This window comes from Hypanus sabinus, chromosome 21 (genome assembly GCF_030144855.1).
Source record: "Hypanus sabinus isolate sHypSab1 chromosome 21, sHypSab1.hap1, whole genome shotgun sequence".
Classification (NCBI taxonomy): domain Eukaryota; kingdom Metazoa; phylum Chordata; class Chondrichthyes; order Myliobatiformes; family Dasyatidae; genus Hypanus; species Hypanus sabinus.
This window is the reverse complement of record NC_082726.1, coordinates 55,088,032-55,106,199: the sequence shown is the minus strand read 5'-3', so window position 1 is coordinate 55,106,199 and position 18,168 is coordinate 55,088,032. Positions and strand designations below refer to the sequence as shown.

General features: G+C 42.7%; 1 protein-coding gene across 1 annotated transcript in view; it reads right to left on the bottom strand.

The window, feature by feature from the left end:
• Positions 1-9,695, bottom strand: part of LOC132379251 (synaptotagmin-11) — a 31,486-nt gene extending 21,791 nt beyond the window's left edge. Inside the window, exon 1 of the mRNA XM_059946954.1 lies at positions 9,564-9,695. Within this exon, the coding sequence (XP_059802937.1) occupies positions 9,564-9,594 (31 nt within the window). The 5' untranslated portion in view covers positions 9,595-9,695. The remainder of the gene's footprint in view (positions 1-9,563) is intronic.
• Between the last annotated feature and the right edge of the window lie 8,473 nt (positions 9,696-18,168).

The following is an 18,168-nucleotide window of genomic DNA, read 5'->3' as shown; positions in this document are numbered from 1 at the left end:
ATTGTCTCCCACACCATCACTGACCTTATTAACACTGGGGATCTCCCATCCACTGCCACCAATCTCATAGTTCCCACACCCCACACTTCCCATTTCCACCTCCTACTCAAGATCCACAAACCTTCCTTTCCACTTAGACCCATTATTTCTGCTTGTTCCTGCTTCACTGAATTTATATCTGTATACTTTGACTCAGTTTATTCCCCCGGTTCAGTCCCTTCCTATCTTCATCTGTGACTCTTCACACGTTCTGGATCTTTTCAATGATTTCAAGTTCCCTGGCCCCAATCATCTTATTTTCACTATGGATATCCAGTCCCTATACACCTCCATTCCCCACCAGGAAAGCCTCAAAGCTCTGTTTCTTTCTGGACACCAGACCTAACCAGTTCCCCTCCACCACCACTTGGCCCCATCTGGCAAAACTTGTCCTCATGCTCAATAATTTCTCCTTTGGCCCCTCCCACTTCCATGGGAACTTGCATGGGTCCCAGCTATGCCTGCCTGTTTGTCGGCTACGTGGAACAGTCTGTGTTCTACGACAACACTCGTGGCTGCCCCCACTTTTCCTACACTACATCAATGACTGCAATGGGGGTGCTTCCTACACCCACGTGGAACTTGTCAACTTCATTCACTTAGCCTCCAACTTCCACCCTCCTTCAAATTTTACCTGATCCTTTTCCAACATTTCTCTCCCCTTTCTCAGTCTCTCTGTCTCTATCTCTGGAGACAGCTTATCTACTGATGTCTATTATATCTCCACTGACTTTCACAGCTACCTGGACTATATCTCTTCCCATGCTGTTACTTGTAAAACTACCATCCCTTTCTCTCAATTCCTCCGTCTCTGCCACATCTGCTCTCAAGATGAGGCTTTTCATTCCAGAACTAAGAAGATGTCTTCCTTCTTAAAAGAAAGGGGTTTCCCTTCCTCCACCATCAATGCTGCCCTCAACTGCATCTCTTCCATTTAGCACACGTCTGCCCTCACCCTATCCTCTGCAACCCCACCAGAGCTAGGGTTCCTCTTGTCATCACATACCATCTCGCCAGCCTCCACGTTCAGCACATAATTCTCTGTAGCTTCCAGATCTCCGATGGGATCCCATCAGCAAGCACATTTTTCCCTCCGCCCCACTTTCTACTTTCCACAGAGAACACTCCCTACATGACTCCCTTGTTCATTTGTCCCTCCCCACTGATCTCCCTCTTTGCACTTATCTTCGCAAGTGGAACAAGTGCTACACCTGCCCCTAGACCTCCTCCCTCACTACCATTCAGGGCCCCAAACGGTCCTTCCAGGTGAGGTGATACTTCAACTGTGAGTCTGTTGGGATTATCTACCATATCCGGTGCTCCCGATATCGGTGAGACCCAACATAGGTTGGGAGACCGCTGCACCAAGCACCTGCAGTCCATCCACCTGAAAAAGTGTGATCTCCCAGTGGCCAGACATTTTGATTCCACTTCCCGTTCCCATTCTAACATGTCAATCCACGGCCTCCTCTACTGTTGTGATGAGGACACTCAGGTTGGAGGAGCAACACCTTATACTCTGTCTGGGTAGCCTCCAACCTAATGGCATGAATGTCAATTTCTCAAACTTACGGTAATGCCCCCCTCCTTCCCTCTCTCACCTTACCTGCCCATCACCTCCCTCTGGTGCTCCTCCCCCTTTTCTTTCTTCTATGGCTTCTATTCTCCTATCAGACTCTCCCTTCTTCAACCCTGTATCTCTTAGACAATAGACAATAGGTGCAGAAGTAGACCATTCGGCCCCTCGAGTCTGCACCGCCATTCTTAGATCATGGCTGATCATTCACTATCAATACCCAGTCCCTGCCTTGTCCCCATATCCCTTGATTCCCCTATCCATCAGATATCTATCTAGCTCCTTCTTGAAAGCATCCAGAGAATTGGCCTCCACCGTCTTCCGTGGCACCTCCACAACTCTCTGGGAGAAGAAGCTCTTCCTCAACTCTGTTTTAAATAACTGACCTCTTATTCTCAATCCATGCCCTCTGGTACCTCTCCCAACATCTGGAACATATTTCCTGCCTCAATCCTATCAAATCCTTTAATTATCTTAAACGTTTCAATCAGATCCCCTCTCCATCTCCTCAATTCCAGCGTGTACAAGCCCAATCTCTCCAATCTCTCTGCGTAAGACAGCCCTGCCATCCCAGGAATCAACCTAGTGAATCTACGCTGCACTTCCTCAATTGCCAGAATGTCCTTCCTTAAACCTGGAGACCAAAACTGTACACAATATTCCAGGTGTGGTCTCACCAGGGCCCTGTACAAATGCAAAAGGACATCCTTGCTCTTGTACTCAATTCCCCTTGTAACAAAGGCCAACATTCCATTTGCCCTCTTCACTGCCTGTTGCACTTGCTCATTCACCTTCATTGACTGGTGAACTAGGACTCCTAGGTCCCTTTGCATTTCTCCCTTACCTAACTCTACACCATTCAGACAATACTCTGCCCTCTTGTTCCTGCTTCCAAAGTGGATAACTTCACATTTATTCACATTGAATGACATCTGCCAAGTATCTGCCCACTCTCCCAGCCTATCCAAGTCTCCCTGTATTCTCCTAACGTCCTCTCCGCATGTCACACTGTCACCCAGTTTAGTATCGTCAGCAAACTTGCTGATATAGTTTTCAATGCCCTCATCTAAATCGTTGACATAAATCGTAAAGAGCTGTGGTCCCAATACAGAGCCCTGTGGTACCCCACTAGTCACCTCTAGAAACACCCATTCACTGCTACCCTTTGCTTTCTATCTGCCAACCAGTTTTCTATCCATGTTGAAACCCTGCCCCCAATGCCATGAGCTCTGATTTTACTCACCAATCTCCTATGTGGCACCTTATCGAATGCCTTCTGAAAATCTAGGTACACAACATCCACTGGCTTACCCTCGTCTAACATCCTTGTTACACCCTCAAAAAACTCCAACAGATTAGTCAAGCATGATTTGCCCTTGGTAAATCCATGCTGGCTCGGTCTAATCCTATTTCTGCCATCAAGATGTGCCACTATTTCGCCCTTAATAATGGACTCAAGCATCTTCCCCACGACTGACGTTAGGCTAACAGGGCGATAGTTCTCCGTCTTCTCCTTCCCTCCCTTCTTGAAAAGTGGGATAACATTAGCCACTCTCCAATTTTCAGGAACTGATCTTGAATCTAAGGAACATTGGAAAATGATTACCAATGCATCCGCAATTTCCTGAGCCACCTCCTTTAGAACCCTCGGATGCAGACCATCTGGACCCGGGGATTTATTAGCCTTCAGTCCTACCAGTCTACTCATCACAGTTTCTTTCCTAATGTCAATCTGTCTCAATTCCTCTGATATCTTATGACCCTGGCCCATCCATACATCTGGGAGATTGCTTGTGTCCTCCCTGGTGAAGACAGATCTAAAGTACGCATTAAATTCTGTTGCCATTTCCCTGTTTCCCATAACAATTTCCTTCTACCAATCAACTTCCCAGCTCTTACTTCACCCCTCCCCCACCTCCCAATTGCACCTATCACTTTCTGTTACTTCCTCCCCTTCCCCCAACTTCTTATTCTGACTCCTCATCTTCTTTTCTCCAGTCCTGATGAAGGGTCTCGGTGCAAAACGTCAACTGTACTCTTTTCCAGAGATACTGCCTGGCCTGCTGAGTTCCTTCAGCATTTTGTGTGTGTTGCATAGATTTTTTCATATTGTAATTTATATATGGCACTGTGTTGCTGCCACAAAACAACAAGTTTCATGATATATGCCAATGATATTTAATCTGATTCTGTTTCTAAGCTCCTGTGATATAAGCTCATGGCTCACAAATGTGAGAAACAACTTGTAACTTCCATGCAAACATGAGGAAATCTACAGATGCTGGAAATTCAAGCAGTACACACAAAATGCTGGTGGAACGCAGCAGGCCAGGCAGCATCTATAGGGAGAAGCACTGTTGACGTTTCAGACTCACGTGTCCTATTGAAGGGTCTCGGCCCGAACGTCGACTGTACTTCTTCCTATAGATGCTGCCTGGCCTGCTGCGTTCCACCAGCATTTGCTGTGTGTTGTAACTTCCACATCATGTTCCTCTAGTATATTTTAGTATTTCAGTTAACCCTGCAATATGATGGTAAATTTGACTCCAATCCTTACCAGAAGATTTTTGGGTAGAGAGGAGATAATTTTTAAGGTGGGATATAAGAAATGAGAGTGGGGTAGAGAAGAGAGAGGGAGAGAAGGTTAGGGAACTGGAGAAGGGCAGGGAAGGAGAGAGAGAGGGTAGGGAAGGGTGAAAGACAGACAAGGAAAGGGGGAGAGGGAGCATGGAGGGAGGGAGAAGGATGGAGGGAGAGAGAAAGGTGGAGACAGAGAGACTAATTGCCCATCCAACCTTTCATGAGTCTAGGGGACATTATTTCTTTCTGTAGATGCTGCCTGAACTGCTGAGTTCCTCCAGCATTCTGTGAGATGTAAAGCTCAAGGTTAATTACTCATTAACATGGAAATAAAAATCCCAAGGTTCTTCACTGAAGATAAGTACAAGAGTTCTCCCTATCACCATTTCTAAAGCAGATTATCTTGATGTTATCACTGTTTATGGTAATTTGCTCTGTGCAATGTGGTTCATTAAGCATCCTTTTTGAAAGAAAGGGATACAAATGCTGTAATTCTGAAATAAAATTGGAAAATCCCATAAAGTCAGGTAACATCTACGGAGAGGATAACAGTTAATGTTCAGGCTGATGAACTTCCATCAAAACTAGGAAAGGCTAGAAATTGAACATGTTACAAGCTTCACGGAAGGTGAGGAGAATTTTCACCCAGAGGTGTTTCTTAGAAGGTGGATACAGAGACTCCCACGGCATTTACAAATTACAGTATCTGGATAACTTGAATCTTTAAGGTATTGGAGATTTACAGATACAGCATGGTACAGACCTTTCTTGCCCAACAACCTTATGCTGTCCAAATACACTCATGTGACTAATTAACCTACTAACCAGTACGTCTTTGCACCACAAGAGAAAATCGGAGCACCCGGAGAAAACCCATATGATCACAATGAGAATGTACAAACTCCTTACAGACAGTGGCAGAATTGAACCTAAGTCATTGGGACAGTAATAGCTTTACACTAACTGCTACGTTTACTTTGCTGCCTAAAGTACTTAAGACAATGAAAGAACTGTTGATAAATATGGTTAGTGTAGCTGAGTGGTTGATGTTTGGCCTGGACATGGTGGGTTGAAGGGTCTGTCTCTGTGCCATGTGACTCTTTGGATTTAACTATACAACACATTAAAAGACAAGAGAAAATCTGCAGGTGCTGGAATTCCGAGCAACACACACAAAGTACTGGAGGAACTTGACAAGCCAGGCAGCATCTATGGAAAAGAGTACAGTTGACATTTCAGGCTGAGACCCTTCATCAGGACTGGAGAAAAAAAGAGATTAAAATACATTTAAAAATTTATTTAAATGCATCCCTTTGTGATTGAATTTCAGAGATTTATCCTCTTCACTGTAGAATATATCTATATATTATCAGTGCAGACATGTTTATACAATAAAGCACAACTACTTTCACATGTAACACACACAAATGCTGGAGGAGCTCAGCAGGTCAGGCAGCTTCCATGGAAATGAGCAAACAGTCAACGTCTTGGGCCAAGACCCTTCTTTGAGACTGGAAAGGAAAATGCCAGAATAAAAAGATACAGGAAGGGAAAGGAGGATAGTTAGAAGGTGATAGATGAAGCCAGGTGGGTAGGAAAGGTAAAGGATTGGAGAGGAAGGAATCTGATAGGAGAGGACAGTGGTCCATAGGAGAAAGGGAAGGAAGAGGGGCACTAGGAGGAGGTGATAAGCGGGTGAGAAGAGATAAGAGGCCAGATTGGAAATAGAAGGAGAGGGGATGCTGAGGGAAATTTTTTAACTGGAGGTAGAAATTGATATTCATGCCATCAGGTTGGAGGCTACCCAAACAGAATATAAGGTGTTGCTCCTCCACCCTGAGGTTTGGCTCATCGTAGCATAAGAGGAGCCGTGGACCAACATGTCAGACAGGAATGGGAAACCGAATTAAAATATTTGGCTACCTAGAAGTTCTGCTTTTCACAATGGAGCAAAGGAGCTTGATGAAGCATCCCCTAATTTGCCACAGGTCTCACCAATGTAGAGTAGGCCATTGAGGGAGCACCCCCCGAAGATGATGTCATCAGATTTGCAGGTGAAGTGACGCCTCACCTGGAAGGCTATTTGGGGCCCTGAACGGAGGTGAATGGACAGCAATAGCACTTTGGCCACTTGCAAGGATGTGCCGGGAAGATGGATGAATGGACAAGAAAATCACAGAGGGAGTGATCTTTGTGGAAAGTAGAGAGTGGGGGGAGGGATGGGAGTGAGGTAAAGATGCTTTTGGTGGTAGGATCCCTTTGGAGATGGCGGACTTTGCAGAGAAAAATGTACAGGATTCGGAGGTTGATGGGGCGGTATGTAAGGACAAGAGGATCACTGTTAAGACAGCAGAAAGATGGGGTGAATGTGAATGTTCGGGAAATGTTCGTGTCATGGGAGGAGATGTGGATGAGGATTGCATCAATGGTTTTTGCATATACTATCTGAGCAAGCAGATGAAGAAGGAATGACAAAGCATGACCTCAGAGATTCAAGGTTTGCTCATGAACTGACACTGCCCATAGATCACAGATAAGATTGTGGCATAAGGCAAAGCAATGGTTATACTTCATTAGGAGTCTGATGAGACTAGTATATCACCACAAACTCCAGCAAATTTCTACAGGCATACCGTGGAAAGCCTTTAACTGGTTGCATCAAAGTCTGGAATGCAGGCTCCAAACAAAGCAGGAAGAAAGCCGAAGAGTCTTGTAACTTCAGCTATCTCCGTCATGGGCACTCACCTCCCCACCGCAGAGGACATCTTCAAAAGGCTATGCCTCAAAAGGGCAGCTTCTGTCATTAAGGTCCTCACCATCTAGGAGTTTAATTCCTCACCATCTCACCTCTTCTCATCCCTACCATTGGGGGGGGGGGGGTGTAGGTACAGAAACCTGATTAAGCTTCTTCCCCTCTGTCATCAGATTTCTGAACCGCCTATGAACCCAGCAGCTCTACCTCTCAATTTTGCTCCCTTTTTGCACTATATTTGTATATAATTCTTGATGTAACTTACAGTACTTCTTTATCGATTGCACTGTACTGCTGAAAGCCACAAATTTTATGACATGTGTCAGTGATAATAAATCCAATTCTAATTCTGAGATAGGAGCTGTTGTAAGATCAAAAAGAAATGTTTCACAGACTCCCTCAATTGGCCCAGCACTGAAGGAGGATCTGCCTCTTGGGTATTCCACTTGGTAAAACCTCGTCTGGACAGTCCCTGCAGCCTACTGGGAGGGGCACATTACACAGAAAGCAGCGTGATCGACATTCTCTGTGCAACAATAGCAATTCCTATTAAGCAGTTTCGAGCCCAAAGTGGCCCGATCATCCACTCAGGGTTACAAGGATATCAGTCGGATTCAAGGGGCCTAGAAGAAATTAGAGAGGCTAGGACTTTATTCCTTGGAATGTAAAGAATGAGGGGTGAAGGCGTAGAACGGGTGAGTTTCAGGTTGTATGTAGTATACAGTCTCCGATATTAAATAGAACTATTGATATTGAACTATTGTAGGAGATAGTACAGATATTAGTGGGAGCAGATGTTAAAGAAATCAAAGGAAATTAGTAGTAATATGATGTTAATATATGAAAATAGTGCCAAGTTAGAACATTAGTGGTGACCTTATTGAACAATAAAACAAACACAAGGAGTAGAAGATCTTCCTTCCATTCAAAATTCTCTAACATCTAGTCATTTTTCCCTTTCCCCTTCCATCTTCTTCCATTCCTCACTCTGGCTCCCCACTTACCTCTTTTCTTCTCCTCGCCTGCCTATATCCTCTCCCTGGTGCTCCTCTTCTTTACCTTTCTCCTGTGCTCAGCTCCTCTCCTATAAAATTCCTTCTTCTTCAGCCTTTTACCTTTTCTACCTATCTGCTCCCAGCTCCTTACTTCAACCCCTCTCTCCCACCAGCATCACCTATCACCTTCTATCTTGAACTCCAAACCATTCCCCCCCTCCCCCAACCACCTTATTTTGGCTTTTTCGTCCTCCTTTTTTAGTCCTGATGAAAGTTCTTGGCCTGAAATGTTAGCTCTTTATTCCTTTCCACTGGCTGCTAACCTGATCTGCTGAGTTCCTCCGGCATTTTACCTTGGATTTCCAGCATCAGCTGAATCTCTTGAGTGAATTATGTATCACCTCTATTTCTCTTGAGATTACAAAGACAGGGAAGCATTTCAAAAGAAGGGCAAGAATTTTAAAGCGGTCACACATTGTTTAATTGGGAGCTACTGTAGGTCACCAAGTGAAAGGGTAATGAGTGAATCGGAGGAAGGAAATTGGGAGACAAGAGGCACTGGAACTGGGGATGCTTCATGTCTGCAGAATAAACGTGGGATGCTGGTGGGAGTGGGATGGGATAGTCAAATCGAGTGTTTAACACAGGTTGAAGAGGCAGGTGGATGAGGGAAAGATACAGAGGAATGAACATGAATATAAATAGTACATAAACAGCACAGGCCCTTTGGCCCATCATGTCTGATCAAAATGCCAATCTAACTAGACCCATTTGCTTATATGTGCTCTGTAACCTGCTATTCCCTGTCAATTCATGTGGCAATTGGTAATTAGTCTATTTTTGTTATATGTAACGAGCCAACGTTTCTTTTCATAGCACTAGCAACCTGTGTTCAGTCGAAGAGCATAAGACAACAGGAGCAGAATTATGCCTTTCAGCCCATTGCGTCTATTGCGCCATTCAAGTATGGCTGATTTCACTCCATTCCCTTGCCTTTCCCCCATAACCTTTGGTGCCTTACTAATCAAGATCCTACCAACCTTAGCTTTAAATGTAGCCAATGACTTAGCCTCCACAGCCATATATGGTCAGGAATTCCACAGTTTCACCTCCTTCTGGCTAAAAAAATTCCTCCTCCTCTCTGTTCCAAAGAGACCTCCTTCTATCCTGAGGCTGTACCCTCTGGTCCTAGACTCCCCCACTATGGGAAGTATCTTCTCCACAGCCACTCAATTTAGGTCTTTTCTATATTTGATAGATTTCAATGAGATCCCCTCTCATTCTTCTAAGCTCCATTTCAGTGCAACAGTACATCAAGGTAGTAGAAGGAAAATGCAATAGCATAATTCCGGATATAGTGTTATAATTACCGAGAGAGTGCAGGCAGAGCAGACAATAAGGAACAAGACCATGATGAGGTAGACTGTGAGATCAAGAATCCATTTTATCAAACAAAAGGTATATTCAATTGTGTTTAAAACATTGTATGGAACAACTTTGTCTATGCAATGTGAAGCTCACAGTCAGTAGTCAAGAAACAGAGCTTCCAAACTGATTTCATCAAACCAATTGCCATGAAGGACAGTAAGTCTTTAAAATGATCAGATATCCAGTTTCCTACCTGCTGCGTTGATTTGTGTAGCAGTTTCCATACAGTTAAGGGTTTAAGCTTCCCAAGTGACAAAGTTCATGTTGCAGTAGACACTCTTGCTGAGACAGGAGAAAGTCTGAGAGAAAGGCAAGCAGCTTTAGCTAAGCTCCCACATTAACTGGCCTCTTACGTCAGCCGTTCCCCTGTGAAAATGCTCAGATGTCATTCCTTATTGCTCATATCAGCAAGGGCAATGGAAATATATCCACAGAATCTCCGGGGCGGGGTGGGGGGGAGGAACGGGCAAAATAACATTGTTTAAAAAGTAAACTTAGATTAACATTAACTTGCTCGATTGTTCACTCGCTGTCTCTTACTGAGGCCATTCACGTGAACTTTTTGAACAGAAACAAAAACCTACAGAGCGTCTAAAAGAGCTATGACCTTCCTTTGAACCACATCGATAAATATAGCAATATTTATCATTATGTAATTGCATTTGAGAGAGAGTGTTAATATTTACAGATCAGATCTAGGGCAAACTAATTTCACATGTTTGCACATGTTAACTTCTTTGATGCTTCAATTGCAAAAAAGGTTACCACTTAGTTGTATGAAGCAGAAACAGTAGATCACAGATAACCCAGAGCTTGCTTTGGCATTCTCCAAGTACACCATCATCCTGTTGGGACTCTAGATCATGGCGTCTTGGGGCTTTGCTGTTGCTTGCATGGTGGATGGTGTATGGTGGGGGTGGGGGGGGGGCTGATGCTTTCTGCTAGAACAAGTGGTGGGGGGAGAGTTGATGCTTTGATTGTGAGTGAGGGTGGCTTTGGGGTTCTAATGTTTTTCTGTCATTCAATCTTTGGGGCTTTTTTTCTACTTTGTGGATGTCTGCGAAAAGTAAGAATTTCAGGGTATACTGTATACATTCCAGATATTCACAGCCCTTCAAGGAAATAAATTCCTCCTTAATTCGCCAGGAAACAAGTATCACCTTGATCTACTATCTTAACTTCAGAAGTAGATTTATTATCACTGCCTTAGTCATGAAATGTGTTGTTTTGCGGCAGCAGTATAGTGCAATACATAAAGTTACTGAAAGTTACAGTAAGAAATGTACACTTAGTGGCCACTTTATTAGGTGCTCCATTACACCTACTCATTAATGCAAATATCTGATCAGCCAACCATGTGGCAGCAACTCAATACATAAAAGCATCTAGGCATGGTCACGAGGTTCAGTTGTTGTTCAGACCAAGCATCAGAATGCAGAAGAAATGTGATTTAAGTGACCTTGACCATAGAATGATTGTTGCTGCCAGATAGGGTGGTTTGAGTATTTCATGAACTGCTGATCTCCTGGCACTTTCATGCACAATGGTTTCTAGAGTTTATAGAGAATGGTGCAAAAAATCCCCCCCCCAAAAAAAAACAACAGTGAGCAGTTCTGTGGGTGAAAATGCCTTGTTAATGAGAGAGGTCAGAGAAGAATGGCCAGACTGGTTCAAATTGACAGGAGAGCGACAGAAACTCAATTACCATGCTTTTCAGCAGTGGAGTGCAGAAGAGAATCTCCAAATGCAGAACATGTTGAACCTTAAAGAGGATGGGCTACAGTAGCAGAAGACACTGAACATACACTCAGTGGCCTTTTTTTAGGTGCAGTGGCCACTGAGTGTGTGTAAAAAAATAAACGTTGTGCAAAAACACAACTTCCTGGATTCATGGATCCTTCAGAAACCTGATAGCAGAGGAGAAGAAGCTGTTCCTAAAATGTTGAGTGTGTCTTCGGGGTCCTGTACTTCCTCCCTGACGGTAGCAAGACGAAGAGGTTAGGTCCTGAATGGTGGGGTCCTTAATGATGGATGTTGCCTTTTTAAGACATTGCCTTTTGAAGACATTAAATCACATTTGAAGGGATCACAAATCTTAACTCTTTCAATTCTAGTTGTCCTGTTACAGGAAGGAAGTGAGGCTTTGGAAAGTGTGCAGAAGAGATATACCATGATGAAACCTGAAATAGAAGGCATGTGCTATAGGAGGGGTTGGACAGCCTTGGGTTGTTGTCTCTGCAGTGTCAGTGGCTGAGGAAGATGTTGAGATAGACCACACGTTTCTCCAAAGGGAGAAATGTCAAACACTAGAGGACATGCATTTAAAGAGAGAAGGTAAGTTTTTTTTTAAATTACAGTGTGGAAGGTGCCTAGAATAGAAAGCCAGCAGCAGTGGTGGAAGCAGATAAGGTAGTGGTGTTTAAAAGACTGTTAGATCCATGAAAATGCAGTGAGTGGAGGAATATGGATGATGTGCGGGCACAAGAGATAGAGTTTAATTGGCCATTGTGTTTGGACAGACCTCATGGGCCAAAGGGCTTGTTCTTGTGCTATGCTGTTCTATGTTCTACTTATTTCAACAGCAAGATTTAGAGCAATGAGATTACTTCACAACCCTTTAAATTCAGTCTCCCTTTATTGGGGAGTCCTTCATTCTCGGTGAATCTACACAACAAATCGATCTGCAGTGAATCTAAACTAAACTAAACATAGACACTTGAACAGGTACATGGATAAGAAATATTTAGAGGGATATAGACCAAACGTGGGCAAATCGGACTAGTTTCAGTTTTGGTCAGCAAGGACCTGTATCTGTGCTGTATGACGCTATGACTTTCTATGAATATTAAAAAGATTAAAATTAATTTCACTTCAATACCATATTGCTAATAATAACAGGGCTTGATATTCTGAAATAGGATTATTTTGATATGTAATCCATGCATCAAGAAATTTAACCGTCAATTTCCGCCACTGATTGTAAGGAGTTTGTATGTTCTCTCCGTGACCGCGTGTGTTTCCACCTGTTGCTCCGGTTTCCACCCACAGTCCAAATATGTACTCGTTGGAAGGTTAATTGGTCTTTGCAAATTGTCCCATAATTAGGCTAGGATTAAATCGGGGGTTGTTGGGCGGCATGGTTCAAAGGGCCAGAAATTCTGTGTTCTACCTCAATAAGTAAATAACAATCTTCTACGTCTCCCTAATTCTTTGCCCATTTACGCTAATTCACAGTTAAATCACAATATTTTCTCTATTCACTGATAGAATTTTTGGATGTCTCTATGAACCTTGTGTTATTCATCTCTGAGGAGAAGCAACTCATTTTCTCCATATAGCTTGTATGTCCATCATGGATGAAAAATAATTCTTCCCAGTATTGTAGAGATTTGATCAACCATTGTACCATTGTTGTAGTTAAACACTAATTATTAGGGACTCACTAGAGCAAGCATTCCCGATCTAGGGTCCACAGACCCCTCGATTAATGGGAGGGGTCCTTGACATAAAAAAGTTTGGGAATTCCTAATCTAGAGGTAGGCCTCTCATTACGTCTGCAAAGTTCTGACTTGTCCATACCTTACTGCTAATCAAAGATGAAGCCATGGCAGATTTAAAATATAGTTGAGATCTTAAAGTTGTATACAAAAGTATGAACCATACAGACAGGGTGAATGCATGCAGGCATTTCTCCCCTCCATTTGGGTGAGACTAGAACTAGCGGTCATAGATTTAGGATGAAAGGAGAAACATTTAAGCAGAATCTGGGAGGAGTGGGGCACTTCTTTACTCAGAGGGTGGTTTGAATGTGGAATAGATTGCCAATTGAAGTGTAACATTTAGGAGAAGTTTGGATAGGTGTATGGATGAGGGCTATGGTCTGAGTGCAGGTAGATGGATCGAGGGGCCTTTTTCTGTCCTGTTGTACACTATTACTCTGTGATGTTATACTGTTTTATTAATATACTTAAACAAATATACACACATAAAAACAAAAGCCCATCAATGTCTAGCATCATTAATTCCTCCATTGAATATAGATAATCATCAGAGATATTCATTTCTCTTCGGTTGTATGCACTTATATTGCTCAATTCATGTTATAAAATGCATCTAAATTTCAGTTCCATTTATTATCAGTGTACGTATGTGGTATCCAACTCTCAGATTTGTCTTCCCACAGGCAGCCACGAAACAAAGAAACACAATGGAACCTGTCCAAAGAAAACATCGAACACCCAATGTGTAAAAAAAAGAAGAAAGGGCCAGAAGGGCATATTCTGTGTTCTACCTCAATAAGTAAATAAAAATCTTCTACATCTCCCTAATTCTTTGCCCATTTACACTAAATCATGGTTAAATCACAATACTTTCTCTATTCACTGACAGAATTTTGGATGTCTCTATGAACCTTGTATTATTCATGCCTAAGGAGAAGCAACTCATTTTCTCCATATAGTTTACATGTTCATCATGGATGAAAAATAATTCTTCCCAGTATTGTAGAGATTTGATCAACCATTGTTGTAGTTAAACACTAATTATTAGGGACTCCCTAGAGCAGGGGTTCCCAACCTAGGGAAAAGAAAAACGATGGAACCCGTTCAAAGAAAACATCAAACACCCAATGTGCAAAAAAAAAACAATTCATGCAAGCACCAAAAAAACCAAGCAAAACATTGAATATAAAACATTGAACTATAAACAGCCTAGGAAAGTTCAGTTCAATTTAATGCTGTGTCGTTCATTGACTGCAGGCACAGTGACTGCAAGATATGTTTTTAATGTGTTCCAGGTACTGCAGATGCTAGGAATCTAGGTCAATACACACAATGAGCTGGAGGAGCTTAGCACGTCAGACAGCATCTGTGGAGGACCGATGAAGGGTCTTGGCCCGAAATAGTGACTGTTTATTCCCATCCATTGATGCTGCCTGATTTGCTGAGCTCCTCCAGTACTTTGTGTGTACAGTATTGCCCCAGCATGGGATACAATGGGCTGGATAGCTCTCATTCAGTGCTGTACACTTCAATGGGTTTTATAGCCAAGCATGCTGTTCTAACTTAAAAGGTCAAAGACAGGAAAGGCCAAGCAAACCACCAAGGTGTAAAGGTCTAATGTAAAGTTAGAACACTGCATGCAGTCTGTAGTTGAAAACTTAGTGGAGATCAGTTACCTGCGTAACAGAGTGTCTGGTTTATTCCCATGCAATTAGAAGCAAAATAGCCTGTGCTTTGAGGGTGTGGATAAGGTTTTATTGCATAATGAGTGGATCGCTTCTCACTCCATTTTATCTCTGATGCCTTGTGAAATATTAACTTGTGTCTTTCATAACTGCATCACTCACTTCCTGAAAGCAAATATATAACCATTTCCCTTTGAGCTGCAATGACAGAGGAAGACTATTTTTATACCAGAAAATAATGAATGAGGTTGAACTCAGTGGAGTGACACACTTCAAGTGAGGAAAGACAGCTAGGAGTGTTATTATCACATCAATAAAATTCTATAAGCTGCTCTAAAAGGATCACTCAGTTTAGAAGGAACAAGCCTTTAATTGGGTCCAATGAATTACTAATTACTAAACCTAAATTGCATATGGATATCATCCTGAAGATGAAGATTTGCATCATAAATTGTTGGAGCAATATAAGACCATAAGACCGTGAGACATAGGAGCAGAGTTAGGCCATTCAGCCCATCAATTCTGCTCCACAAGCACCTAGTGATTTTCCACAATGGAGCCTGCATCCACCTCTTCACCCACTTCCCACCCATTCTACCCACAACAAAGCCCTAATTATTCAATTTGACATTGGCCATAGACTGACTGAAGTTTGTCCCAGTGGAACAGCTCCTTCCGTGGAGAAGCCCAGCAACATCCTACATGTAGAAGTTTGGCCCAAAGTGCTGACTGTCTATTTCCTTATATTTCCAATATAAGGAGGAAAGTTACATCAACAAAGTTGTCAGATACAGCCAGGTAGCTCTAGGATACAATGTAAAGCTTCTCTTATATGGAACCATAAAACATTACAGCACAGAAACAGGCCTTTTGGCCCTTCTTGGCTGTGCTGAACCATTATTCTGCCTAGTCCCACTCACCTGCACCTGGACCATATTCCTTCATACACCTTTCATCCATGCACCTGTCCAAGTTTTTCTTAAATGGTAAAAGTGAGCCTACATTTACCACCTCATCTGGCAGCTCATTCCACACTCCCACCACTCTCTGTGTGAAGAACCACTCCCCCCATGTTCCCTTTAAACTTTTCCCCCTTCACCCTTAACCCATGACCTCTGGTTTTTTTCTCCCCTAGCCTCAGTGGAAAAAGCCTGCTTGCATTCACTCTATCTATACCCATCATAATTTTATACACCTCTATCAAATCTCCCCTCATTCTTCTACGCTCCAGGGAATAAAGTCCTAACCTATTCAAACTTCCTCTATAACTCAGTTTCTCAAGTCCTGGCAATATCCTTGTAAACCTTCTCCGCACTCTTTCAACCTAATTAATATCCTCCCTGTAATTTGGTGACCTAAACTGTTCATACAGATCAAATCATTACAGTGCATTGAGCTTAATAAAGTAAAACAACAAGAATGCTGAACAAAGTACTGCGCAGGTAAACAAAAAGTGCAAGATCATAATGAGGTAGAGTGTGAATTCAAGACTACAAGAAGTCCATCAAATGTCGGATATTTGAGGCCCTCCATTGGTTGGGGTCAACCATGAATATTGTGTCCTAGCTGTCTACATGATACGCAAACTGGTGCGCAAGCCAGGGCAGTACGATATTGAGAGCAAGCTAGTGTCCACGCAGCAGGCTCCCCCTCCCCACGAAGCTGAGGCATCTAAACAGGCTGATCCAGTTGTCGGAGTTGTCAATCGGTGTTCAACTCAAGAATTGGACAGCCTTAGGGACTCCAGCTGTGGACTTCTCCTCAGAGTTTACTCCTGAAGCCCTCCCCTTGAGTGGGTATAGCTGCAAGGCAGCCGCGGTTTGAGATCAGAGTTTTCCCTCTCCGAGATGAGCTGCCAACCACAGCTAATGGGCCCCGTCTGCAAAAGCGACTGATTTTAAGGTGCCAATAACCAACCTTTGTCCCTACTCCTGTCAGTAAAAATGGCTCCACTGGACTTAGTGGCTAAGCCACATGTGAAGGCCAGGGACTGGACTTGGTTGTCAGAAGCTATTTGACACAACAAACTTAACGAACAAATGCCTGATAAGTGGGATAAAAGCTGTTGTTGAGTCTGGTGAGGTGTGCTTTCAGGTTTTCCTATCTTCTGCCTGATGCGGGAGGGGAAAAGAGATAATGTCTGGAGTGATGGAGTCTTTAATTAGACTGGTTGCTTTCCTGAAGTATTGACAGAGAACATAGAAGGGAGGCTGGTTTCTGCGATGTGCAGAGCTGACTCCACAACACTGCAGTTTCTTGCGTTCACGTGCGGAGCAGTTCCCACACCAAGCCAGAATGCCTCTATGGTGCCTCAGATAAAATTGGTAAGAGTCGATGGGGACGTGCCGAATTTCTTTAGCCTCCTGAGGAAGTAGAGGCTTTGATGAGTTTTCTTGGTTGTGATATCAATGTGATTGGACAAGGAGAGGCTATTGCTGACGCTCTCCCAAAGGAACCTTGAAGCTCTCTATTCTTTCAACCACAGCACTTATGATGTAAACAGGAGCATGCGCAACACCCCGCTTATGAATTCAATGACCAGCACTTCTGTTTTGTTGACATTGAGGGAAAGGTTGTTGTCATGGCACCCTCTCTCTAAGCTCTCTATCTCCTTCCTCTACTCTGACTCATTGTTATTTGAGATGAAGCTCACTACAGTGGTATCATCTGCAAACTTGTAATCTAACCCCTACCAAGACCAAAGCTGTTCATTAAGGAGAAAAGAAGGTAAATACCTTCTTATATAATAAAAATTAATAATAGCCAACATCTGAGTTAAAATAAAGAATTGGAGGTTTTGAAAATAATTCAGAAAAGGTCCCCACAATGTTTGAAAGTCTTGACGAGAATCAGAAATTGAACAACGAATCTTCTCTAAGCATGACATAATGCCACATAACCATTGAGCATGAGGAGGAGGAAAAACATCTTTCCATTTAAACAAAAGTGTCCTCCTAGCTGTAAGAGAGTTAAAGGCCAAAATATGTAAATCAGAAACCTTCAACTTAATATCTTGTCCTGCATCAATACCAAAAAGGGCCATCAGAGGGTTCGGCTTAAAATTTACTTTAAAAAGTAAGGAAAAAGTTTGAAAAACTTCCTTCCAATATTTTTCAAGATTCGTCAGGACCAAAACATATGAATTAATGAGGCTTCTCCATTATTACATCTGTCACAGTAGGGAGATATATCTGAATAAAAATGAGATAGCTTATCCATAGTCATATGAGCTCTATGTACCACCTTAAATTGTATGAGGGAATCACAAGCACATAGTGATGAAGTATTAATCAGTTTAAAAATTTCATTCCAAGTTTCCTCAGGTATCGATGTCTGTAAATTGTGTTCCCAAAGATTCTTAATTTTGTCTAAAGCGGGGGTCGGCAACCTGCGGCTCCCGAGCCATTTGTGGCTCTTTCACCTCTGTGCTGCGGCTCCCTGTGGCTTTGGGAAATAATTAGTCAGTATTTAATTAAAATGTATTTTATGTTAGTCTGTTAGCTTTTGAAATGTAATTCTAAATTTGAAGATTATGGTGATCTTGTACAATCTAAGTGTGGCGACACATTTCCTCACAATTAGCCAGCATTCCGGCTAAGGGAGATAGCCTACG